Source organism: Chlamydotis macqueenii, chromosome 9, assembly GCF_036417535.1.
Source record: "Chlamydotis macqueenii isolate bChlMac1 chromosome 9, bChlMac1.mat, whole genome shotgun sequence".
Lineage (NCBI taxonomy): Eukaryota > Metazoa > Chordata > Aves > Otidiformes > Otididae > Chlamydotis > Chlamydotis macqueenii.
The window spans coordinates 18366744-18392966 of NC_141564.1; the positions used below are offsets into that span (position 1 = coordinate 18366744).

The 26223-nt window shown below is 43.3% G+C and overlaps 1 protein-coding gene and 1 long non-coding RNA gene across 2 annotated transcripts in view; one reads left to right on the forward strand and one right to left on the reverse strand.

The window, feature by feature from the left end:
- MCF2L2 (MCF.2 cell line derived transforming sequence-like 2) overlaps positions 1-25437 on the forward strand; it is a 145110-nt gene extending 119673 nt beyond the window's left edge. The window contains exons 25-34 of the mRNA XM_086754196.1: positions 827-899; positions 3880-3989; positions 7996-8091; positions 11824-11913; positions 13848-13919; positions 15676-15762; positions 17790-17908; positions 18484-18596; positions 19568-19671; positions 20817-25437. Of these exons, the coding sequence (XP_086610322.1) occupies positions 827-899; positions 3880-3989; positions 7996-8091; positions 11824-11913; positions 13848-13919; positions 15676-15762; positions 17790-17908; positions 18484-18596; positions 19568-19671; positions 20817-20917 (965 nt within the window). The 3' untranslated portion in view covers positions 20918-25437. The remainder of the gene's footprint in view (positions 1-826; positions 900-3879; positions 3990-7995; positions 8092-11823; positions 11914-13847; positions 13920-15675; positions 15763-17789; positions 17909-18483; positions 18597-19567; positions 19672-20816) is intronic.
- LOC147599723 (uncharacterized) overlaps positions 1-26223 on the reverse strand; it is a 344381-nt gene that overhangs the window by 116933 nt on the left and 201225 nt on the right. The window lies entirely within an intron of this gene.

Sequence of the window (26223 nt, forward strand, 5' to 3'; positions counted from 1 at the left end):
TGTCTCTCGCAGGCAAAGGAATTATGGATGCAGCTTAAGGGATTTGTGCAAGGCTGTGAATCAGTTGCCAAAACCAGGAAAGGAGCTACTTCCGACTCCTTTCTCCCAGCATTCCCACCCACAAAAAAACTTCGTTAAGTTTCATCTTTTGGTGCTGCCCCTGTCCCTTTGTTCTCCTTTCATTGACAAAAGCTTCATCTTCTTCCAGAGTGAAACTGAGAGTTTGAAAGCAGCTCCTTCCATTGCTTCCTCACTTCTCAGTGTCTGACTCTCCTGGCCCTGAAAAGCAGGTTCTCAGGTACAAATCTACCTTGCAACTGCGCAAAAAGAGTGAACAAGTGGCATCTGAATAACATTTTATTCTTGCTGTTTGTCCAGGATACTGAGCAAAAGCATCCTTCAGAGGGATGGGGACATATTCTACTAGATGGCTGCATGTGCAAAAGGAGTGATGTACATGAGTTGCTAAATCCAGAAAAAGCTGTGAGCCACAAAACTTGTATTCTGGGAAAAATGCCAGTATGTGCATTCTCTAGGTCTACTGTACAGTGAGCTAGGAAGAGGTACAGAGGAAAGAGAAGGTGGTAGGGGAAGAAATCTCCCCTGCACTGAAAAAAAGCATGGGTAGAAGAGCTGTTTGGGGAGCTAAGTTTTCAGCCTTTAAGATCACCAGATACCTTTCTTTTCAAGTACAACTATTCCATTTTGATTGCAGGAGCAGTCAGAATCTCTCCTCTCCTATTCCTCTCTCTCTCCCACCTTCTATGCAAACAAGGAAACAATTTACACAATTTGAAGCAATCTCTTTTTATTTTTTCTTTAACAGAAGCAAGTCAACTGCACCAAAGGATCACCGAGAGTGTATACCATGCACCAATGGATCCCTCCAACGCAAGCAGGTAACCGCAGCTCTCGTGGCCCGTCAGGGCCGTGTTTTGTCTTGCCTTTGTGCTTTTGCAGTACATAAATTCTTAGTTTTCTGTGTTTAGCTTCCTGAGTACAAACTTACTTGATTGTCTTCAAATTCTTTAAAGATACATAAACGCAGATAGAGGCTTAGCTCATGGGGAAACGAAAGTCTCAATGCAGAATTCACTTCAAAGATGATGATTTGTTTTTGCAAAAGAACCGTATGCTCCAGATTAACTCAAGTTTAGACAAAATGTATTGGAACATTTCCAGGATGTTAAATGGAGCTGTCAGCAAATTTTTGTAATGACCCAGTTGCTGGGCAAATCTTTCACCAAAACCACCTTGAGGATAGGACAAAATTATTCTAGTAAAATATGAAATGCAATCACAAAAACATTTCAAATCAATCCAGATGTATGTCCTTGTTATAAGGCCCTTGCAGTGAGAATTTTCAGAGCAGAAATTTTAGATTAAGTATGTCAACAGAAAATCAATTAACTCCAGGAAGAAAGGCCATGTGATTAGAATGGTCCTAGAGTGGATTAAGCCAAAGGAAAAATGAAGTGCTTGTTGTCCTCACTCTGCCACCTGTGCCAGAGAAGGAGAGGTCAGATGCTTCAGCTCCAGATGCTGAGTTATTACAGGGACAGGAAGAATACGATAAGTCTTCATGAAAGAACAACGCCCTGGGCTTTTATGAATGGAACAAAGTTCAGAGTGTCCTACTGGCTGTTGTAAGCAGAGGCCACCTGGATCCTCTGTAACGTGAGTCATGGAGAGAAGCAACGACAGGGGAATTGCAGCACGAGGTGGCTTTGCACTATCTTATGTGAAGTAGTGGATCCAGAATTCCTCAGACTGCGGAGCCCCTTCTGCAGCCTGTTTTGGGATGCTGGGTGGAGGCAAGAAGAGGAAGAAAGAAGCCAGGCTTTGCGATAGCCACTCCCATGGGCATAGTCTGTGTTTATGACTGACGTGACTAAGCAGCCCCAGTTGTGAAAGGTGCTGTAAGTAAGGCAGTGGCAGACAGTATTAGCTAAAAAACAACCAGCATTATCAGCGCTTAGCCAGTGGCTGGAGGCTAATTAATTATTGAGATTTTTTCTAACCAGTAGATACCCTCTCCTGAGTTGCCCAGGAGAGGGGCAACTCTACTGCTTATTGGGAATTGTAAAACCTGTACTGTGACGTTGGGGAAATCTGTTTGCAGGACACTCTTCCCACCCAGAGCCGTATCTCTTCGATGTCAGGGACTGTCCCCTTTACTTGTTTATATGCCACTGCAGCATTTGGGGCTGCAATTCCATGAGATAAGTAAGGCAGGGCTGGGTTGACTCAGGATTGGAGCTGAGGCGTCACCAAAAGGGACACTTAGACCCAGTGCCCTTAATGCAGGCAGTTACTGAATGTCCCTATGTCCTGTTCAATCTGTTTAAGTTCTCTCTCTGTAAATTCTTCCCCAAAGTTTCACTGTTTACTTGTAAAATGAGATACCCTGTGATATCTATTGCTGCTGTATCTCTCTCAAGGGATGGCTGCTGCATTTCAGTGATAATGAAATGATCCCTTTATATTGTTTTCTAATCTGTTTAAACATATGAAACTTAAATAGACTATTGTTCTAATTGCTTAACTATCTGCTTTATTAGAAGTGACTGATTCAGTCATACATCCATGTAAAAATATCCTGTGCACATAGATATATACAAAACACTCGGAGTTTTACTGCAGATGCCGTTTCAGAGAAGTTTGTGTGTTTTCTTGGTGACTTTCTCACAGCTGTAAATCTTTTAACTCTGTCAGCTGCATGTTTTACAGTTATCTCAGCCTAGCTGGGAAGGAACAGAAAAAAAAAAGAATAAGGAAATATGAGTGTGCTTTGGATTTGTTCCCATATTTATTTTGAGCCCCATTTTGTACCTGACATCAGGCTGCAAAATCACATTTTGATTTAGTACAGGAGGTAACAGAGGCCTCTGTTCAGGTTCCATCAGAAACAGGTCAGGGGTTCAAATACAGAGCGATGAGTTCCAGGCTGCCTGGTAGTTATAAAAAGTATGCACAGATCTCTGGTATTCCAAATGTTTTTCATTCTATCCCTTACAGCAAGACAAACCCTCTAAATGTTAAGTAAAACAGTTCATATGTTAATTGTAAACAGCAACGTAATTGCTGATACGTATTAATAATGAGCATTTTGGGAAAGAGTATTTCAAGTGTGTAGATAGAATGAAATGTGTGGAGCAGTCTGCCAAAGATAACAGTGAAACACTCGAAGTAATCCACCAGACATTTGCGAAACAATGAGGGTAAGGACCATGAGGAAACCTTGCAGCAGGAATGCCCTACAAACCTGGGGCAGGGACATCATTCCCCTTACAGACCATACAGCCAGTACCTGTGCAGACCTGGCAAGCTGGATCCCCTTGTTTGTGGTTCAGCTGTAGACAGGGATATCCTGCTTGGATTCATGTTTTCAAAGAGCAGAAGAAACAGACGCTGGGGGATCCTGGAGGCAGTGGAATCCATATGTTCCTCTACACATGGTCACCTCTATGTGACCATCCAGTACCTGTTTCTCTCCTGGAGTCAAATACACTTATGCTGCCAAGGATGGAAAACTGGAATCCTCTTTTCTAACCTGGTTTCCTCCTACTCCTTCCTTCCAAATCTGTTGAACTTACAAAAAGAGCTTGTGCAGACAACCAGCTTGTTGCAGCATCTTTCCATTCTCAGCTCTCGCTAGGCACGTCCCTTGCTGTGTGGAAAGGAGGCAGGGGCCGGAGTGGCTTTTCCCACCGTGCCTGCCTGCGCACGTGCAGACTGTTAGAGCACACAGGGTTTTAAAACCTGCCCTTTATTCCTTAGGCTTCCCTATCTGAGTGTAAAAAAGAATGCTTAGTGCTCAGTGCTCTGTTAGGTATTAAGCAGAAATGTAACTATTTTTTTTATTTCTTTTGTCCAAAGGTATAGCAGGAAATCATCAAATATATACGAAAACAAATCTGAGACATCAAACGTGGAAGCATCTAATAATAAAAACAGGAATTCCAGTCCCAGCTCCAGACAAAAGAGAGGTAGGAGTTGTGACACAGAGCTTTTTGCTTCCAAAGGGTAATATTTTTATTTTTCCATACTGTTTTCTAGAGTTTGATGAAGATACTTTAAATGTATGTTGTTTAAACCCAACATCAAAATGAACAATGCTGCAAAGCTGAGTGACTGTACCATGAAACTTCTTGAACATCAAAAAGTGTTACCAGTTTAGGATTTTTAAAGTCTGAGTTTTGATGCATTACAGTGCGCTTTATACAACTTTGGGTTTTTAGCAATAGAATTTGGGGGGCATAGTATGTGTATTTTAACTTTTTATATCCTGGCTAAGTTGGTTTCTAGCCATATTTAATTTTAAGATTGTCAGTGGACTTTGCTAACAAATTTCCTTGCTTTATGTCAATGAGATTTTTTGCCTCCTCTGTGTATAGGTTCCCCTCTAGTGTGTAGTAAATGAATGCACATGCACTCACAGAAAGTCTCTCCATTATCTGAGGCTGTAAACACCATAGATGTATTCTGTGCAACGTAGGTTAAAACAAACACTAAAAAGAATCTGGATGTCATCTGGCAGCAGCAGGACCAGAAATTTCTTTTGACGTCAGTTTCTCTCTTAGGTAGTATTTTGAAATGTTAAAGCTGACTTTTCTAATAATTGAAAATTGTGAGGTCTTAAAAGAAGAGATGAATGTCCAAATCAGGCTTAAAGTAGCAGCAGGCTCCTTTACAAATAGAGATGGTAAAAAAATGTTGAGTATTTTTTTTCTTTGAAAAATAGGCTATTCACCAAAAGATTTTTCATTGCAATGGATAGAAAGTTATGGATTCTTAATTAAAAAATCCAATTTTATTAATTAAAACCCGTTTCACTAAAAATTTATTTCTTAAAAATATGATTTTTTAAAAAGAAAAAAAATGTTGAAAAGCAGTCTTTCATTTGAAATTCAGAAACCCTATTTAAAAAAAGAAAATTCCAGGAAAATTATGGGTGTTTTTTAACTGCTCCAACTTACAGAAGAGTGTGGGAAGTGTGGTCACCCCGCGTGCTGCTTCTCATCCATCTGCCCTCCGCCGCCCCGCTGCCTGTCCCGCCGCCTCCGCCCGCAGCCTCCTCAGCCCCGGGGCTCCGGCCGCTCCTGCGCGGCCCCGCCGCGGGTCCGGCCGTGCGGGTCCCCCCGGCGCCGCGGAGCGGTCCCTTCGGTTCGTGTCCCTGCCAGGCAACCCTGGCTGGGGCTCTGCGGGGACTGAACTCATCTTAAAAGCGGCCGGCCAGGTGCCGCCTTCAGAGGTACGGGGGGACCGAGCTGTGCGCCCCCCCGGGAGGGCACGGCCGTGCTGGTCTGCAGGACACGGGTGCTCTGCCAAAACTGTCGCTTTTGTGCCACCTGCTGACTGTCGTGCTCCCAGTGTCCATGTAGTTCACCTGAACGCGGGTTACTGCGAAATATTGCTTTCTTTCCCGAGTAGGGAGGGGGAGGGCACTGCTAGAAGCTATTGCAGTTTCATTACTCGTATGGCCAAGTGCCTGTGATCGAGTGATCTGCTTATAAACCTGTACTTCCTCAGGACCTGACTGGTAGATTCACTGACCTGAAGCTATGTGGGAGCCGATTCCTGCAGGAGTCTCTGGAGACCACCTGGTCCAACTGCCCTGCTCAAAGCAGAGTCGCTCAAGGCCGTGTCTGGTTGGGTTCTGAATAGCTCCAAGGATGGCGACTCCACAACTGCCTTGGGGAAGCTGTCCCAGGCTTTAACAACCTTCACAGCAAAAAAAAGTTATTTTCGCATTTTTAAACGCAATTTCCCGTATTTCGATTTGTGCCCATTGCCTCTCTCATCCTGTCACTGGGGTCCACTGAGAAGTGTCTGGCTCCATCTTATAAAATGATGGAATCTTTAAGGTTGGAAAAGACCTCTAAGATCATCAAGTCCAACCAGGACTTCTCTTACTTGATAAGATCCCTCTGAGCCTTTTCTTGTCCAGGCTGAACAATCCCAGCTTTCTCACTCGCTTCTCATGTCAGCTACTGCAATCCCTTAATCATCTCCAGGGCCTTTCACTGGATTCACGCAAATCTGTCTGTGTCTGTCTTGCACTGGGGAGCCTGGGACACAGGATGGCACTCCAGGCGTGTCTCACTTGCGCCGGTCAGAGGGGAATTTACCTCCCTGGACCTGCTGGCAAGGGATGCAGCTCAGGATGCTGTTGGCCGCCTTTGCCACAAGTGCGCATTGTAGGCTCAAGTTCAGCCTGTTGCCCATCAGGACCTAGTCCTGACTATGTTTGGAAATGGTTTCCAGGATTATTTGGTATAGCAGCAGAATGAAGGAAAAGGTTTGAAATAACTCTGGTGGAGACAACATGTCAGTAGAGACCAGTCTGTAATGATTGCCTGGTGCTGGGAAGCTGGGGGGGCTTGTGAAATCTCAAGGGGTCCCTCAGTGAAATGGTATGATTGTGTAGCTGAAGATCCAGCACATACATTCCCCCCATACACATGCACTGTGGTACTTGCTGCGTGACTCTGATAATGAAATACTACGGATTTTCTTGCTCTGTGCAAACAGAAAGTAAATATATTTTATATACCAGTTTTCAGATTCTTTATAAGCTACAGTATCTTTACGAAGATTGCCTTGCAGTGGGAGCAGCCGTGGCAGGGAATGGTTCTTAGACCAACACAGGCAGTCTGAAAGCCAAAAATGATTCCCAGTGCACATATGGACAACCCCACAGCTGAAACCAGTGCTCAGGAGCAGCTCCTCACCAGATGTGCCTGCCTGGCCAAAGGTGCCGGCTTGGTGAGGCTACCGGCTGGAAGGAGCTGAACCACACCGACACAATGGTTCTGTATTGTTAAAATCTATTCGTCTCACACCCGCCTACGCATGCAGGCACCTTGGATCCTGGATTATCTTGGCTGGAAATCAGGAAGTGATGGGATGCACTTTCCTTTGGGACCACGGCTTGTCTGTCTGTTGCTCGTCTGTCAAGTGTGGATTCACTATCTCTTCATGTTCCCTTTGTACTTCTGATCTTCATTTGTGCCTCTAATGATTTTCACTTGGCAGTGTATGAAATAAAGAGGAGGAGAGAAGTAGTGATTACATTGTAAGGCACAGAACTAGGCAGCCAACACATGGCTTTTCTCCTGCTCCTCTGCTATAAACCTTCTGTGTGTTACCTGCCCACACAAAGAAAGGGGCAGGTGCAGAATTTGGCAGGAATGCATGGATCTGGGGGGTTGATCTAGGTCCACCTCTTTCCTGCAATGCCAGTAACTGAGTATCTTTCAAACCCAGCATCTCAGGACCTACATCCATCTGTGACTTATCTCTGTAAAGGTGACTGCCAGGCAGCATGGCTGGCTTATTCACGTAGGAGCCTGGCAAGTAGGCTTTGCTGGCATGGCACTCCTTTCCCTACATCCCAGCAAATCATGAGGTCAAATGCATGACTGTACACCAGCTTCGCAGGCTGTTAGATGGCTTCAGAAGGTAAGGCTTAGAGCGTACCAGCCCCAGGGCTGCAGATGGCAGACCCAGTGCCAGTACTGGATAGCAGGAGTGGGACTGCTCACAACACTTGCTGTCTGGACGTGTCCTGCACTGCCGGGCTGCTTCTCTTATTTCTCCCTACAACCCTCCTGTTCCAACCGCAATGATGTGTTTTCATAGTAAAAGGCACTAGATGCTTTTTAATGAGCTTGCTGCTAAACTGTATTTTCCTTTGATGAGAGCTACATCCCTTCACCTGTTTTTCTTTGGTTTTATTTTGTTGTTGTCATTCTCCATTAAAACTCAGTGAGCCAAACTCATCCCAGGGGCTCTGTTTGGCTCAGCTGGTTTAATCACCCTGACCTCCTGTCACCTTTCTAATTGATTAGCTCTTGCTCAGGCTTGAACTGAATCAAAATTTATCTATTTATTTATTTTCAGTTGTCATCCAGTGCTAACCTTTCCTTTCCCATAAGCTGAATGGCTGACCCTTCCTTCCTTATTTCTCTTCCCTCTCCCTCTCTCTCCTAGTTGATGCTTCCACCAGCCTTAACCTTGAGCGCACAGCGCTTGCTAGAAAGCGATTCACATTGCAAGGTCTTTCCAACCGCAGAGCTCCACCCAAAGGTAAAATCACCCCACGCAGCATTTGGTCTCTGGCCATCTGTCTCCTGCACTCCCACAATGTTCTCTCCATCCCATAGTGCCATCCATCACTATTCCCTAAAGTGCTGCTGCATCTCACCAAAATGCACACATATGGCTCCTCTTCTCAAAGAAGGTGTTACCAAAAATTGCTCCAATGGCAGTGTTGGCAAGGCAGCCTTTGAGTTGACTGGTTGGGTCTCTTACTGGTGCACAGTACAAATAAAATTTATTTCCAGTTTCTCACAAGGGCCAAAGCGTGAACTTGTTTTAAACAACCAACCTAATTTCTTTCAGCAGTTGACTGGCTTGAAGGGAAGAGCATCATCTCTGTGTTGTGCCACATGAGGTTTTCATGTGTTACATTGTTCATTGGTTGGACCTCTGTTTTTTCAAATGTTGCTCAGCCCTGGCCTAGTAGTTATAATGGGGAACCAGAGTTCAGAAGATCTGGGTTTTATTGCCATTTCTACTTAATTATTTTATATGATACTGTAAAATGGTGTGTTCAGAGTCTTTGTGCATAAATGTTTAGAGGACACTTAATATCCATGAGTAGAGAGCATTGCATGTTCCTCTGATGGCTGTACAAGGAAGAGACTATAGAGGAGAGAGAGAGAAATGTGAATAGAAATGAAATTGAATTCCTATTTGCAATCACTTTCTAAAAAGATAATGTAATTACTCTTTTTATTGTTATTATATGGCTTTTCTCCTGTTCTGATAAATGATATTTCTTCTGTGAGACAAAGGGTTAGTGTGCAGTGATGGAGAGGGTGACCATTGAAGGAGGAAGAAGCAAGATGAAAGAATAAAAATCACAATGTTATAAAGTAGATGAGAATGCACCAAGAGCCAGAGCAGCCGTAAGATTCTGGCTGCAAGGTTAAGGCTGCACTTGCTAGTAAGATCCAAGATGGACAAACCAGTTCAATGTTCTGAATACAAAAAAAGGGAGTGGTTCTCAGATCCTGTGACTGGGGGAAACCAATTACAACATACAGATTTCAGAAGTGCAGTAATTCAGGTGAATTTGGATCTGCAGTTTTGGTTTGGGCCTCTTTTGCTCTTTTATCTGAATCTTTCTTATCTTGTGAAATGCCTTGCATTTTATACAGTCATTCCGTGTTCCAGACAGCAAAGCACAGTTCAGAGGAGTTCATACCCCCTAAGCTGTAGGCACGCTCAGATGAAAGACTTGCTGATTCCGCTTACTGGAGATTCCTGTGAAGCACCTCCATCACACAACGTCCCACTTCACTTTGTTGGGCTGTTCAGCTGCCAATCTGGTCCTGGCCTAGGGGAAACCAGTTGGCAAATAGCCTGGATGATTTGCAGAGTGTGGTCATTTCTGTAGGCAGTATACAGACCGGCTGTTGAGGCAGATTGGGAGCTGTGAGAAGATAACTGGGAAGTTACTGCGGTAAGAGCTCGTCCTGCTCTTGACCCCTTTGTCTACAGATTCATTACTGGCCATGGCAGGAAGGGAAGGTTTAAACAAGAAAAGAACATAACTAAGTAGTGGGAAAACAAGATCGCCTGATAGATGTCAACTGGCAGTGGAGCATGGATGCACACAGCATTGCTGAACTGTCTGCCCAGACTGGATGTAATGGGGTAGAAAACATTGTATCTAAGCACCTTGGCGTTTTGGCCGCAGAAGTGCTGATGTCTGGAGGAGAAACTTTACCATCCTGCACTCCATCAGTGCAGAGACCCCATGGCAGCCATCAAAGCCATCTAAGAGCTGCATGATGTGGTGTAAATGCCTAATGCCATAGTTATCCAGGGACATTTTTCTTTGTGTTTTAATAAGGGCAGTTACAGCAGCCTAAATGTGCAGTCATTCCAGTGTAATTATCACTGAGAGCAGAGTTTAACCTCATTTTTCGTCAGCCTTTTAGGAGGTGTGCATAAGGAGGTAGCTGAATGTGTGTGCTTTCATGAGTAAATTGGTCAGGAAGGGCATTGGCAGATACAGAATTTACAGTCTTTTTACGGTAGCCAATCTACAGTTAAAATTGCATGGAGATTTTAGGGAGCTAATATGGTTTCCTGATGTTTTGGCATAATAAAACATTACAGGAATTGCACTTCAACCAGTCATGCTAACTTCTGCTCCACTGGAAACATGTAGTGACTGTGACATTTACTAGGCAGAAATATGGAAAAAACAATGTAAAGAGAAATGTTCCATGACTGCACACTAAAATATGGACATGTGAAGATGAGGAATGGGAAAGAGAATTTTAAGATCCCTGGCAAGGATATCTTCACTGTAGTACAGTTCTGCACAGGACATTTAAACTTGAAATTTAAAATCACCTAAAACTTATTTTACTCCAGTGCTTTATGCCAGTTAACCATGGAAAGAAAAAAATAATATAAACAGAGAGAAAATAAGATAGATATGATAAGAGAAAAGAGATAATTGGAGTAAAAAAGCCCTTCTAAATCATCTGGGAACATCTGAGCTAAGATTCAGCAAAGCATATAAGCATGTGCTACAAAGAGCTTTGTGATACAACCCTTCACCTACCCCAGGGAATTTTTCAGTGAAACTAGAACTAACCATTTCATTTTTACCTAAATATTTCTTTGAAATTTTTAAAAATCAAAACATGAAAATCACAACTAGTTTTTGACAAATCTGAAAAGCTTCAACAGAATATTTAAAGCCATTTCTAATCCCGTTTTCAACAGAGGTTGTGTCCTGCTGGAGTTAAGTGTTCAAGTATCGTACTGAAGCTGTGATATGAAGCATATAGACAGCTTTACTCCTGTCTCAATGGAAATACTTTCTTGAGTCGTGCAGCACATGTACTTAGAGTGTTTTCAGCAGAAGAGACAAAAAAGTCAATCCTGAAGTATTTGTAAGCAAGCAACGTTTTTTTCCGAAGTGGTGCTCCTGTAGTTGTCAGGTACAAGAAGTGTACTGATGTGCTGGTAGGTGTGTAGTCACAATCTAAGAGTTGTGTAGTGACCCCCATGTGTTTTGAAACATCGTGTGCTCCCTGAAGCTAGCCAACAGTTAGTCCATTTATACCTCTGACCTCTTTATGAAATATTTTGAGTCAAAAACGCTACTCACATCTCACAGTGAAATCTGAGGAAGTTGTGTCTTCGCTCCTGAGCGGACTTTGAGAAAAGGCAGGATTGTAATCGGAGTAAACAAAAAAAAACTCTGTTGCCTTCACTTTCTCCAAGGTGATTTGCACCAGCAAGGATGGAGGCTCAGAGAACGTTTTCAGGCACTCTCACTGTTAACTTCTAGAAATGACAAATGTGAACTCCAAACCATTCATGTTTATTTTTCAGTGTATTCCAGGTCAGTCATCACAGAACAAGCAGTTCAGTGTCTAAAACAGTCCAAGCCTCATCTGTAGACACACACACCATCCCAACCATCATGCTCATCTCTCTGTGTGTTGTAGCTGTACTTAGACAGTAGCTGGTTGCTAAAATATTAATTGGCATAAATCTCCTTTCTGAAGTAGTAAAATTGGTGCAATTTGAATTGCTTTGAAAATACATTCATATAAACTCTTTTCTGTGCTTTTCACTTTGTTGAGGGTATTTCTCCTGGCTGTTTTAGAAGAGCAACCTACCTTTTATTTACCCTTTTCCAGCGGCTGCTTTGCTTTAGACATCTTTTACCCTCAGTGCTTATTAACCTCTAATCCTGCCCTGCATTGCATCTGTCTGTTCTCCCAGATCCAGAACCTAAGGAAAGAGAAGTTACCCGTCGCTTTTCCCTAGCCTCCTCCATCAGCACCACAGTTAATGCTTCTGCTGTCACCAAAGGTACCGTCATGCTGCTTGCTTAGCTGCCCTTCTCCCTTCCTGCTGACTCACACATTTCCTGCCAAATGCTGTTCACAGAGTGAGTACATGGGGCTCAATTTTTATAAAATTGAGGTTCCAGCAGAAGAGTCAGGACCAATATAGCGCCTGCAGGGAGGCAGGCCAAGATGTTTTGAATGTATATCAAGGTGTGCTGCCAGCATATAGAGTGACTCTTCCCAGTTTCTCCATAATAGGCCTCAAAGAGTGGTGCTGGTTTCCATGGAAACTGGATTATTTTTTTGGCTGAAGTGGAGTTAGGTTTCCAGCTTCTCCGTGGTTTGGATTAACTAAAATTCAATAGAAATTATTTCTCCTTTTCCTTAAAGCTATTTAGGATTTTTGCTTTCAAGAAGGAATCTCCTCATTGCATAGCAGACATTAGGTGGTAAGAAAGCCTGAAATCAAGCCAAAAATGGAGTAGCAGTAGATGCCAGTTTTAAGCATACTTTGCATAATCACAGTTATGATTAGAAATTATGTTTGCAAGGAAATTTTCAGACATGTGTCATGGAGCTGGGTGCCCAGAATGCACTGAACGCTATGCAGTTTGTGTAGGAACTTAATAAAGTTTTACTTTTGAGCTGTAATTATTTTGAGAAAAGGCACTTCTGCAAAATTTACTTTAAGCTACTGCACTAGTGCCTACATTTAAACTCAAAAGCAACCCATGCATTCGGGCAAGCTGGTTATGCCTACTTGTCAGAGTTACTTCTGAGAACAGAACATATGGTCTGACATTGAATTCTGAATATACTGTCTTTTGGCAGTTCCTGGAATGAAGTGGAGGGACTAATTTGCAAATTTAAGATTTGCAGGGCAATTCACAAATCAAAATAGAAGGAAAACCAGCTGAATTCATTTGTATAAAAATCTTTGCTATATATTTGTCAGGAAGAAGGTTGCACAGTATTCAGTGCGTTCTAAATAGTGGTGAAGGAGATGAACCGTATCATTGGCTGTGCAACAAGGCTGTCGTGAAATGAGAAAATGAGAGTGTGGTAGGGTTTACTGGCAGAGGAAGGACATGATTTTACCTCCACCTACAAATATTTCCTTGCCAGCCTCTTTAGACCATAACGCTAAAACATCACTACACGGAAATGGTGGGCATAGTGCAGGAGGTTCTTACAGCTTTCTGTCCTCGGCAACAACTTCAGAAATACATTATCAGTTGCTGAGTTATGGGAAGAGTGAATTATTTCCTAGTATTTATTTCTGAAGCTGGGGAACAGAAAGAAGCACACGTATTCAAAAATAATGGGCAACCAAAGGTTGTTCTTTATTATGGTTTATCAAAGAAAGCATGTGTGAATTACAATGAAATTCACATTTTGTTACAGTTTCATGTAAAAAAAAAATCCTATCTGCCATAAGACTGTTGGCAATTTCTTGGAATGCTGAGAAAACTACGTTTGCAATGGTTTTAAAAGCTAGAAAACAAAATCAGTGCTTTTCAATGAAGTGTTTTATTTACAGCATTTGCTTTAAGAAAATATTTCAGAGGACAAAAGAACTGGAGCCTGAGTCTGGTCTCAGCAGCAGCCAAACGCAGGATTAGCCAGGGTGTTTGGATCACCACATCCCAGGCGACTGCATTCTGCTCTGTGCTGGTCCTCGCTGCAAACAGTTCAGCGCTGGCACATCACTGGTCCTCCATACGTGGAGTCTGACTGGAAGCAGATACATTTACAATCTCTTAATGTCTTTTGCAAAAAGGGATCTTTTCCTGTCTACATCACAAAAGTGTTTATCTTCACCACCTAGAATTTAGAGGTTGGTCATTTTTCTGGGTGAAACTGAAGGCATTAGGCAGGTAGTGTTTGCAGGTAATGGAAAGCAAGTTTCTCCTTTAACAATATTTAAAGCCTTGTGACTCTGCAAACTCCACACAGGTCCCCTTGTTCCTGCAGTTAAAGTCAAGAGACATGAAATAAAGAGTGACCCAACTCCGTTGGGGTTTGAAGGTATGAGTATTTCTGTCCTGCATGAAAACCTGTTTGGCAATCTTTTGATATTATTCACTGAATTCCCATCTCATCACTGCTGGCAGATGACACTGGAGTCCATTAGTGTTTTGGTGTCAGTTTATCTATTTAACTGTGATAAACACAGCTTGTCACCCCCTTGCCTGTCCCCTGCACTCATGTTATATTTACCAGCTTTCAATTAGAGATGGGCCTAAATTAAAACCCCAATTCTTAGCTTATTTTGGGAAGTAATGCTCTAGACTGTGATCTGAATCTGGATTTTCTGCCTGGCTTCTACCTCACTCCGTAGAGTGCAGCAGCAGGGAGCCAAGGGGCTACTGTTCACCTTCACCTGCAGTCTGGCCACTTGCATCCCTCTTCCCTTGTTACTGTCTGTACGTTAATAAGAGGAGAAGGAGAAGCAGCTTGAAGACTGCACAAGAGACTAAACTGTGCATTAATATCCACCTAAGGTGCAGTGTTCCATTTCAGCCAAGCAGAATTTCCACCTATTTGTTGCAGCAGATTACTCAATTCCTGTTTAATAAACAATGCCAAAGAGTTAAACTGAGGAGTTATTCCCTAGCCACTGGAAGATCACCGGCTTCCATTGTCAGCTTTTCCCTCTAAGAGAGGATTTGTGAGAGCATGTTGCCTTGTGGTGCACAAGCAGTTGGGTGGCCTTGCTGCAGGGCAGGGAGGAGAGAGATGTAAGCTGAGGAACCCTTTCTTAGGATTGTGTTGCTCTGTACAAAACCTTGGTAGAAAGGGCAGGTGGCCAGGTCAGTGATGGAATTGGTGACATACCGGAGCTATCTCCTATGTCACTCCCAGTACAAGGGGACACTGGAACAGAGAGGTTGGAAGAAACAGTTCAGAGGCAGCACAGGAAATAGTGGTTTTGCTGTCTGCAAATATTTCCTCTTGCCAGTGACCCCTGGCACTAAGTTTGGAATTGTCCTGGCACCCAGCACCAGAGGTTCCCAAACTGTGGCGTTTATACCTCACTTTCCTCCAGGATAGATGCTTCTGATCGCAACATACCATATGGCTGCAGAGGTATGGAGTATTTCCAGGTGCAAGTACTATCTGTCAGATAGAGCTGAGTTGATCCTCACATGATCCGACTGCACAGCATCCCTCACCAGACTGAGTCTCTTTCAGTAGGGAACAAGGAACATTATCACTGCTTTACCAGAAGATATTGCTGCTATTGCAAGAGCTCTGACAGAGTTAGTAACACAAGGGGTTCGATGTACTTGGATAAAAACTGCCCGCACAAAATTGTGTTGCATTCATCAAGAGTGAAATCATTCATTTCTGGCTGGGAAGAAGAGACTCCCTGGTCCCCTTTCATTGCTGTATGGATGGTCATCAAAACCATAAACCATCCCCTACAGCATGATTGGAAATGCTGCAAGGAAAATATGTTAAAATGTGTAAGGAAGCTGTAGTGAAATAGAACACTGCACTGGTCATCAGCAATCATTTTCCTTAATTAACATCAGTGTTTCCCTTTGATTCATTTGGCTGTCCTCTGTCCTTCTCAGACTTACCATTTTTCTGTGGAATGCTGCTGTCTTTTCACTCATCTGTGCTGCTCATGTGTCTTCTCTTTTATAACTGTTGGACCACAGTCCACCTGTTTGTTAAAGAGTCTACCAGTCGCAGAGGTGATACAGGAATTCACTTTGTACTGGTTGTCTGGTCACTGTTTCACCTTGAAGACACAAAATTGTACTTCCTGTCACAGATGCTTTTGAGAACACCATATTGGCCCAGACTAAATGTAATACCGGTTCCACCACGAGACCTGTACCTAGATCCGCTTCACAGACAGGTAAAAAAAATTAAGACATTTATCATCTTAATTTGAGACTGTAATATATTATCATATTTACTCTCTTTAGCTTAAAGAGATTTTTCTCTTTTAATGAACATTATTTCCCATGAAAGCAATGAAAGAACAAGCTCCTGTTGCTAGCAGGTATAGAAACAGTGTCCCCAGTTCTGGTTTTCTGTAGGTCAGGCACAGCTGAAAATAATTCTTGTAACTGATGTCAGAGAGCTCAGAATTTTATATGTGTTATTTTACAGCTTGAAATAAGTATGTAACACTTGGATTATTTCTTGGTTTCTGAAATTAGAATAGCAGTTTGTATGGAAGAGGAAGGCTGATGCGTGTATTTGTAAGGAACCCTTGCTGTTTAGGTTTCTGCCTTGGATGCTTCCTACAAATAACAGTGACAAAACATCACTGACGCTTTCTCTAAGTGGGAAAGGGAATATACTTTTCTTTTGCTGTTTGTAGCCCAACCTGTGATTTTGAACTAAAATTGCTACAGCAGTTTAAAGCTATTTAGCATAAATGTATTTTTGTACGTGTAGACAGTTGCTAGTATTTTGCTGGTGTGACTCAACTGATGTAGAATATGGGGTCCGTTTCTATACACTGCGTGGTCTGGTCTGTAATTGAAATTGTCTCTTCCATTTCAAAACTGTTGGTGCAGACCTTGGCAGGGACACACACAACCCAGCACATGAATGTTGCTTCAGAGGCTAGTTTACACTTTGAAAAGTGCAGATGACCTAAGCATGCCTGTAGGGTTACAAGTGGGGATGGAAGGAGGTCACTGTCTCTCTCTGTCTTACAAGGCTCAGCCTGAAGCACCTGGAGCACCTGGAGCACCTTTCCTATGAGGCCAGGCTGAGAGAGTTGGGGCTGTTCAGCCTGGAGAAGAGGAGGCTCCAGGGAGACCTGATAGCGGTCTTCCAGTACCTCAAAGAGGCCTACAAGAAAGATGGGGAGAGGCTGTTCAGTAGGGCCTGTTGTGACAGGACTAGGGGTAATGGTTTTAAAATAGAGGGAGGTAGATTTAGATTGGATATTAGGAAAAATTTTTTACAATGCGAGTTGTAGAACACTGGAACAGGTTGCCCAGAGAGGTGGTGGATGCCCCATCCCTGGAAACGTTCAAGGCCAGGCTGGATGAGGCTCTGAGCAATCTGATCTAGTCAGGGATGTCCCTGCTCCTTGCAGGGGGGTTGGACTAGATGACCTTTGAAGGTCCCTTCCAACTCTAACCATTCTATGATTCTATGACTTTCCCTCGAGACACATCCTCTGGGCCTGCCTTTGTAGATAAAGAGATTGAGTGTTGTGCTTGGGCTGAAAATCTCTCATTAACTGTCTTCCACTGGGCTGGGGTGTTTTTGAGTGCAAATCACGCAGTAAGACTGCTAACAGCAGAAATATGAATGAGATCTTCTCTACCTACCACCAAAGGTCTGGTTCTCTTTGTGCCTCCTTGTTTACTCTGTCCCTTCCCTGCACTTCCAACCGATTCCAGCGTATAGTCTGGTAAGTTGCTCTGGTGGTAATAGGGTGAGATGGAGGTAAGTCACCCAAAGTTCAATTACTTTGGACTTCAATTTATAGACAAATGTGTGGAGGTAAGCTGGAAATTGAATGAGCATAGCCTTCTGAAAATAACGTCAGCAAAAGTTATCATTGGATACAGCACTCGCTCTGCAGAAATGTTCCTGGTCCTTGCTTTTTGCGCCTCCTGAACTGAAGAGATTTAGCAATGCTAAACACTCAAGGTATTTATTGATGGACACGCACACCATGGCCACACAATCTGACCTCACACACATGATAGCAAGTGGTACAAGTTTTTAGAGACAGAATAACAGCTGCAACGTAACTTTTATGGTAAAATCAGGGAACAAGCTGTAAAAAGGTGCAAACAATTCAGTACGTGGAATAGTGGGAAGTGAACCTGCGACATTTACTTTTATAAGACTGAGTCTGAAACAGGCTAATGACTGATAGCTAACTCTCTTTGTTTTATCTCCTTTGAAAAGGTTGGCCCAGCAGGCAAATGCCATCTCTAGACACATTTGAAGATTTTGAAGCCATCCCCTCCAGCACAGATGAACTCTCCAACTCTTCTGACTTGGAGGAAGAGACCAACCCTAACAACGTAATTCCTTTTTCAAATTACCCTAAGGCCTTTCCCAGTGCAACCTCCTCTTCTCTAAAGATCAGGATTTAACCCGCGAAGTTTGGATTCATACCAGCCTTATATTCATGGCTGTGTGGGAAGACAGAAGATGGGAATTTGATCTGGGGTGGTGGGGGTTTGTTTCAAGACCATTTTGTTGATCAGGATCAAGACCATAAAAAGTCACCCCTGCTTGTAAGCTGTAGTTTTTCCTGTATAAGTAAAAGTGGTGGAAAAGTCTGAGCCTCTAAAAAAGTAGTTTCAGACTTTTACAGATAACTTAACTTGGTGTCAGAAACCCAATTTCTATATCAGAATAATGGCTGGCCAATTAATTCTAAAGCCTGAATGCACAGCACAGCTCTGTCCTAAGTTTGAATAATATTTAACCTGGGCATGATAAAAGGAATAAAAAGTGACACAATTCCCTACAGAAGAAATCTCTGCTGGCTTGAAATGCCTAATTCACTATTTAACAAAACTTGCTCTCTCTTGCACAGTGTTCTTTAATCCAAAGTGACTGTATTTCTGGTGCACTGTTTCATTCATTTTAGGGGACCAATCTTTTCCGGGTAGAAGGCAGTTTTGACAGCTGTTTCCCGGATTCTCTTACACTGGAGGATGGAGATTTAGTGCAGTTTGTGCAGGAAGGAGAGAACGGTCAATGGTAAGTACAGCAGAGAGACAAAATTTGGCAGGTAGAACTGCCATAACCTCCTGCAAAAGATTGAAAATATTCAGAAGAACATCAAAGCATCTTCAAAATCTATCCAAATCCATTCACCCCATTGATTACAAAGTGAAACAGGCAGTGGGAGGCATGCATATACAAGCAGCTTTGGTTAATTCCACCTGGTTGACTTTCATCCCAAATGCTTGTGACGTGAGGCTTGAGAGGACAGAAGTTTGCATAAAGGGAATGGAGGGGAATATTTGGGCTTTTGACACCTTCTAGGCAGAAGGACAGTTGTCAAAGGCAGCACCCTCCCACTGGATACATCAATAAAATCCCCTTGTCTGCCACGGAGCTGCAGTGGTGAACCAGAGAGCACTTTTAGCCCCAAAGGCTTAGATGTAAGATGTGATGGACAAAGCAGAATGAATCTGCCTCCCTTGAACTCAGATATGTTTTGGTGTATTTATTCTCTCTTGCTGACAAATGAGTGTTAGCCACAGACCTGGCTAAGCATCTGAATTCTCCTTGCATGGGTAATGTGGAGGAAGAAGATGTGATCTCCCTGAAGCGCCCATGCAGTCAGACCCTTCACTCAGAACAGACCTGCAGCTGAGGTGGGCGCAAGTCCCATAGGGAGAAATAATGGGAAGCGAACTAAAGCCAGCCACCTTGGATGGTATTTACAGCAAGGGGAGTGGAAAATATGAAAGATTCCATTTCTTCAGCACTGAATTTGGCCCAGGGCCCCAAATACAGGCCAAGGCTCCCACTTCCTTGTCATACAGTCTGTTTGCAAGTGAGCTTGTTCTGGGATACTGGGTCACCACTGCTGAAGCTTACTGCCTTGGGTCCTCTGCCTTCTTCCTTAGTTTAGGAAATAGCTGCCCACCACACATCTCTAAGAAACACAACCCAGGGGAAGGGAATGTAGGGAAATTCACTGACTGTTCTCTGAATTGCAGGTTAGTGAAGAAACTGGTGTCCGAGAAAAGCGAATGGGTTCCTTCCAGTATATTGCAGCCAGTAGAGGGGGACAGTAACAACATCATTAAGAACAGCAATGCAGGTAACAGAGGCAATGTGTTACTGGCATTTAATTTTTTTTTAATACTAAAAAAGGGTGTGATAAAGTGATAAACTGCACTTTCTATATTAAAGTACTCTGCCTGAGTGTTCGTCTGTGCTGCAGTCTCTGATGGCGCAGCTGAGCTAGCCTGAAATTTGGTGTCTTAGATGTCAAAGCTAGTTAGGCACAGCAGCTTACCTTGGCATGGTTTAATTGTTTTCCCCTTCCCAAGCAGAATTTGAATCTCCCACCAAACTTCTGTGGCTACCAGTACCTGGGCTGGCTACTTTACAGCTGGCCCACGTGTGTCATATGGCAGGGTGTGTTTTAACTGCAGGAGAGCGTTCATTCTGACACAGGTCATGTTTGGATTTAGATCAGCATCAGGGCTGTGATTCTGATCTAGGTTTGAAAACATTAAAACTTCATGAACCATTACTGCTTGCATCATGTTTCACTGCTGGCTCCATAGACTGGAGGAGGGGCTGCTCTGGCAAGATTTCAGCCAGATCAGCACTAAAAGTCATCCTTTCTCCAGCTTCGGGTCTAACCTAGCACCCAAACAGGTTGCACTGGAAAAGCTGAATCTCAGCAACTCTGCAGATCAAAGGTTTACAATTTGAGATTAATTTTTGCCCGTCCTTAAATATAATTTACCAAATTATGTCCTGTTTTTCTTCTGGTAACAGAAGAAAGCAAAATCTGGGACAGCCCAGAGAGCTCCCACCATTTTATTCTGAGTTACTGGTTTCTTTTTATGTTTTTTTTGGTTGGTTTGTTAATGAAGAAAAACCTCTTTGAAAGCTAAGCAGGATTCTTTGCTCTAGTTTAAAGGGAATTTGGTAATTGCCGCTCCTTCACCTCCACAGCAGGTCAGTTCTGTCTTCACCCTCAGTGCCTAACTATGGCTCTCATCTCTTTGGCGTGTCTAATGCTTCCAAAGAAAAATAAAGCCCCACACACACTGCAGTTAGTTACATGCCAAAAGAGCCTCCCTTGCCTTTAGTGAAGGAATTAGGAGAGCGGTAGCATTGCGATTATTTATTTTTTATTTTATTTCAGGCTTTTAACAACTAACTTCAATACAGTAGATGGGAAACTCTTTAGACCTGTTGTACTGACAAAGCCCATGTCCTCTTTTTCAGACATGTACAACGATTCCTGCAGCACGGCCTCAGTAGAGTCAGACACCAAGGAGAGCGAGGTGGCCAAAAGCTTCCCAGCAGAACAGAGGGCTGGCAGCTGAACAGCAGGATCAGCCTTCCTCAGGACCCCATACATCTCTTTGTTTATTTTGGGTGGACACTGCATCAAAGTTGCCTTTCTCGCAAGCTCTGAGGTTCATAATTCACTAAAACTTCATCAACATGAACAGATGAGAACTGTGCTCTCCACCTATCAAGCTGGGAAAAGAGAAACTTGAAAGGAGCACTAAATATCCAGAAAGCATCAAAACTCACCTTCAGTATTAGAGGAGGAAAATGCTTCTCGCATTGATTCTCAAACTGTTTCAGAAGATGTGGCCTAAATTAGGTCGACAGCAGAGCTGAAGAGTTACTATGCACGCACCTTTTGGCAACTTTGCTTGAACACCAAGTTACTGCAGAGGGACACACACACGGTTACGAGTTCTTGCTCTACCATAGGGTCGCCTGGAGGTTTTTCCATTTGCTTGCCTTTGGCTGTGCCTTCCCCGTCCTCCTTCATTTCAGCTGATACATCACAAATGTGCCCTTTTTGCTGATTGGTGAACACCAAAACCATCCCATTTTAGGGTGGCTGTGGAAAGGAAACTTCTGACTTGGACCATCAGAGGGGCTTCACACAGCAATGCCGTGACCGCTTTTGCCAGGGCACAGTGAATGACCTGCTGCGTACAGCATTAGGTCGGGGTGGTGCAGATGGCAACTCCTGGCTATGAGGTGGACGTGCAGGGCTTAGCAGGGAAGCAAAGACGTGTGACAGCTACTGTGACAATATTTTGAACTCTTTACATTATAAGTCATTCCTCTGTCCCTTCTGCAGTCTGTGGTTGCTGGATCACAATCTTTTGCATTTGGTGCCGAGAATTCAATTGATTGCCATTTAATATCACACGTTTAAGTAAACTGCATGCTTTCTTTTTGTGCTGGGCTATGGAGTAGATGCATTTCACCCCCCATTTGGCATATACTTAAGCATTGCAAATAGGCAGTGAGCATTAGATGCTCCAATGAGTGGGTAACGTGTTGTTGTTAAATACTCCTTTCCAGGACATTTGATTAAAGGACTGTACCAAATCTCTGCCACATAAGGATGTAATGTGTAATATAAAGTGATTACAGATGTTATTATTCCTATATAAGCCATTAGCTCATTTAGAGCAGCTGTTAAGGCATGAAGGCATTTTGATGGTAACTGGGTCTTAGGTCCCACAAAAGCTGCTAATAGTTTAGTAAAGATAAGTATTGACTGAGGGTTACAAACAGGCAAAGATCAGCCTGGTAAAAATGACTCTAGAAGCTCAAGAGTGAGGATTTTTTAGTCACGCTGAGACTAGTGGTGCTCCATGTAAATAATAAAGGGGATGAAGGCACTAAAAATGGAGATGAAGCAAAACCATAAACCACTCTTTAGTAACTGAGCCTCTGAGCAGAATAGTAGGAGTTTGTGTCATCTCTGCTGTCATCTTTGCCGGGACCAGAATGTTTTTCTTTGTGTCTCAGTGGAGGCTGGCATTGCAAATACCTTAGGGTGTGAGTCAGGATAGCTGTGAAGCAGGTAGAGAGTCCCATTCCAGAAAAAGCCTTGGAGTAGGTAAAGGCTCATTCAGATTTTGTTTGCCTATGAAGGCTTATTAGTTAATTATGAGTTGCACTGTGGTGGTTAATTCCCACAGTTCTTCTGACCCTCAGTATCTAAACTCTGTGATTTCTGGCATTTCCTGTTCATGACTAAAGGACCTGAGAGTTCTGTACCTTTTTGGAAGCTAATTTTGTCCTACAGAAGTAAGAGGTTTTTTTGGTTTGTGCTGGTCATTTACCTTAAAACTGACATGTGGGCTCTCAGGAACATGAATCCTATTAAGGTCTACTGCAGTTATGAGCATCTTGAGGGAAAAATTGATTCTTTTCAGTCCCCCAAGGGAATATGCAGTGATGTTTTCTTGTAGTGCAATTATTTTATCCTCTCCTGAAAATGACTTAATTTTGGTTTCTGTATTATGTTCAGTATTTTTTTGCACAGCTTGATAACTGTGCTTCTGTCTACCCTGCCCTAAGCATAGGACAGGAAAGGGGTAGGGAGCTTTGATTGCACATTAATATATAGGTAAGCTTGTATGTGTGTGTGTGAGAGAGAGAGATGGGGAAGGGTTACCCTGCATATACAAAACTGCCAAAACTAGGATTTGTGACATTGCTCGCACATGGAAAGGCACAAACCTGCACTTTGGAGTTTCTCTGGAGGAATCTCATTCTAACCATGAAACAGCAGTGGGCAGTCTCTGTTTGAACTGAAGATGGAAAATCAGGTGTTGAGTCCACGTCCTACCTCTGCTGTGTGCAGGGTGACAGTGTGATACTCCTCTATCCCCTGGCGCCTCGATATCTTCCTGTAAAATGGGAGCTATTGGATTTCTGATGCTAAATTTTAGCGTATGTGCAAAGATCGGGGACCGATCCTCCAAGGGGAACAAAGCATTTGACCCCATATGTCCCGCTGTGTCCTCCATGAGTGTCAGTGATGGCATCCTGTGGGGCAGCCTAGAGCTGGAGCAGGGAAGAGGATTGCTGCAGAAGTGTCTCCTCTCTCCCAGCTCACCACCTCTTCATGACAACTGCAGAGGTATGGGCTGAATTATAACAATTCTCCTCCCTGCTTTGCTTTTGTTAAAAATTTTTTTTTTCTTGCAAAATCTTGTGTTTTATCCTGTTGGACCAAAGTCTGAGTCACTCCTGCACAGTGAATGTCCTGAGGATGGCAAGCAGCTCACTGCCCCGTGGCTGTGTGCAGCAGTGGCCCAGCACTCTGGTTTCAGCGGTCTTTGGGAGCTGGCTGTATCACAGCTGCCCCCAGACACCACTGAACCTGAGCAGGGAGCCCACAGCCAGTAGTTGTGTCTTTAACCTTCCTGCGGTGCTGGTGAGCCAAGGGCAGCTGCCTGTTTCTGTCTCCACATTCCAAACTCAGACTGTTCTGCAACCATTGCAGCTGCTGCTGGGGAGGAACCTGGGTGATTCCTGCGGTGCAAGTGTCGGTGAGACAGTGCCACACTGCTGGGTTTGCTGTTTTGAAGAATGAAGTTTAATGACAAATCAGGCTGCTGACGAGTCTGAGAGCAGCCAACGAGAAAACCTTCTGGCTTTGCTGATGAGACAAAATGGGGTTTGATGACTTCTTTTTTTTTTTTTTTAATAGTAGACAGGAAAGTATTTTAATTAGTGTATTTCTGTCAAGGAAGGTGATAATTAAGGCAATGACTCTCCATGTACAGTCTAGAATATGATTTGTAATGTCCAGCAAGACTAATGTGTACATTAAGGCATACTTATTTTATACGCAGGTCTTTGACACCATTGTTTTCAGGTAGATGGACCCCAAAATCATATTTTCCAAATATGGGTTTCATTTCAGTGTTGTTTGGAGATTATATAGTGACCAGAAAGTCATTTAAAAGTAATGATTGCTGTTAAGTTTCATTTGTAGAACAAACAAGGTCCAGTGTAAATCTGTGCTGCAGGAGCACTGGTGGTTGAGCATCATGCCCTTGCTGCTTGGCAGCGAGTCCGTGCCAGCTGCCTGGCTGTTCTCTCCAGGTCCGGACCAGTGGGACCTGCCCTCCGGGCTGAGGTTTTGACTTGGATCTCCTCCCTCTGCTCTGCTGCCAGCTTCTGTGAACCTTGTAGAACATTTGTATCCTTGAAACTCTGCCCTCTGCTCAGTTGGGTGTAGTTGGGCAACAGACTCCTTCCTTACTGGCGGTAATGACAAACAGATAGACGGGCAGCTGCTACGATAAGCAAGTCTTGCTTTTAGTAAGCCAGGCTAAAATGCAATCAGGCCTGATCCTCTCCTTCTTTTACGTCTAACCCTGCTGGGTGGAGAATCAGACCATGGTTGTTATGATCATAAATGGCCGTGGCCAAACCATGTCTGAACACTGGCTTTTCTTGCCAGTGACAACAAAGTTGTGCGTGTGTCTTATATTCTGGTTGTGTATGTGATGAAAAGCCATTTTATTATCCATAATTTTCTTAGACTCTTGAGATTTCAAACAGGATTGGGTATGAGAAAGGCCATGCGCTTCCTTTCCAAAACTACTCAAAGCCTGACTTCAAATATATATATATATGATTAGAAATATATAAGAAGAAAAAAGAGCCAAATTGTGTACTTCTTCTTGCAGCTTGAGCTTAAATAGCTGCTAAGATTTCTTCTCCTCAGCTGAGAATTGGTACAGTTTGTTTTTCTTACATGTTTTCCATGGTGTTGATAATGATGTATTTGTATATTGTGACTGATGAGAGATAATCAGACAGGGAAAGAGCACAGAATTACCTGTCCTTTTTTGCCAGTCAAGACAGAATGTATGAATTTATTACAAGAAAAAAGTGTGCAAATGAACTTCCTGTAATTAGGCCATTCTGACCTGTGTAGAACCACACTTTGTTTGAAATTTATAAAAATTATAACTAGTACAAAACATTGTGGTTGATGTCTCTATATGAAGTAATAAGACAAATGAGCTTTTTTTCTATTCAAAATAAATGCATATCGGTAAAGGCACATCAGCACAGCTGAAAAAACTCCACACATCTGTCCAATATAACTTTATTTGTCCAACACATGTATCACAAAAGGCACAAAGTGGTTTATCTCCCTGAGTCGTGTTCCCTGAATCCCTGGGACTCGCAGGAGATTGCAGATGTTCACACAGACAGGTCAGAGTTGTGCATGCTAATGCTGCAGCCACAAGGCAAGGAAGCTGTAGGATCACTTTATTAAGCTGTCCCAGGATGTCTGCATACCTTTGGCTACCAGTGGTTTATTAGGGAGCGCTCACTGACCCAAATGCATGTTGTGGATCATGTAGAAGGGCAAGCAGGTAAAAATGAGAATGTAGAAATGCTTGAGAATGTTGAAACAATGAAAACAGAGAGAGCAAAACAAACTGGGAGTCATTTCAGCCAGTATCTGGATTTCTGGAGGCAAACTTCACCTCATTTGAGTTTTCAAGTCATTTGCCTTACCATGCGACTGCAGTGCAATATTGGTGTGAGAAAATGAAGCATCAGGACCACACCAGATCCCAGATGTGGGGCTTGCTCTGTTCTCCCCTCCCTGCCTCCAAGCAGGCCCCATGGCAAAGGCCCAGGGCTGGAACCCCAGCCGCACATGTGAGCAGGCGTAACGCTCTCCGCTTGCAGATCTCTGGCGTGCCGCTACGCATGCCGGCACCTGCCCGGCCGCTCCTGGCCCTGCTTGGCGTGGTTTGCAAGACGCACTTCACGGGACAGAGGTGGGTCCTTGTAATTTGCTGAGGTTGTCTTTGGACACAACACTAATGGTGAG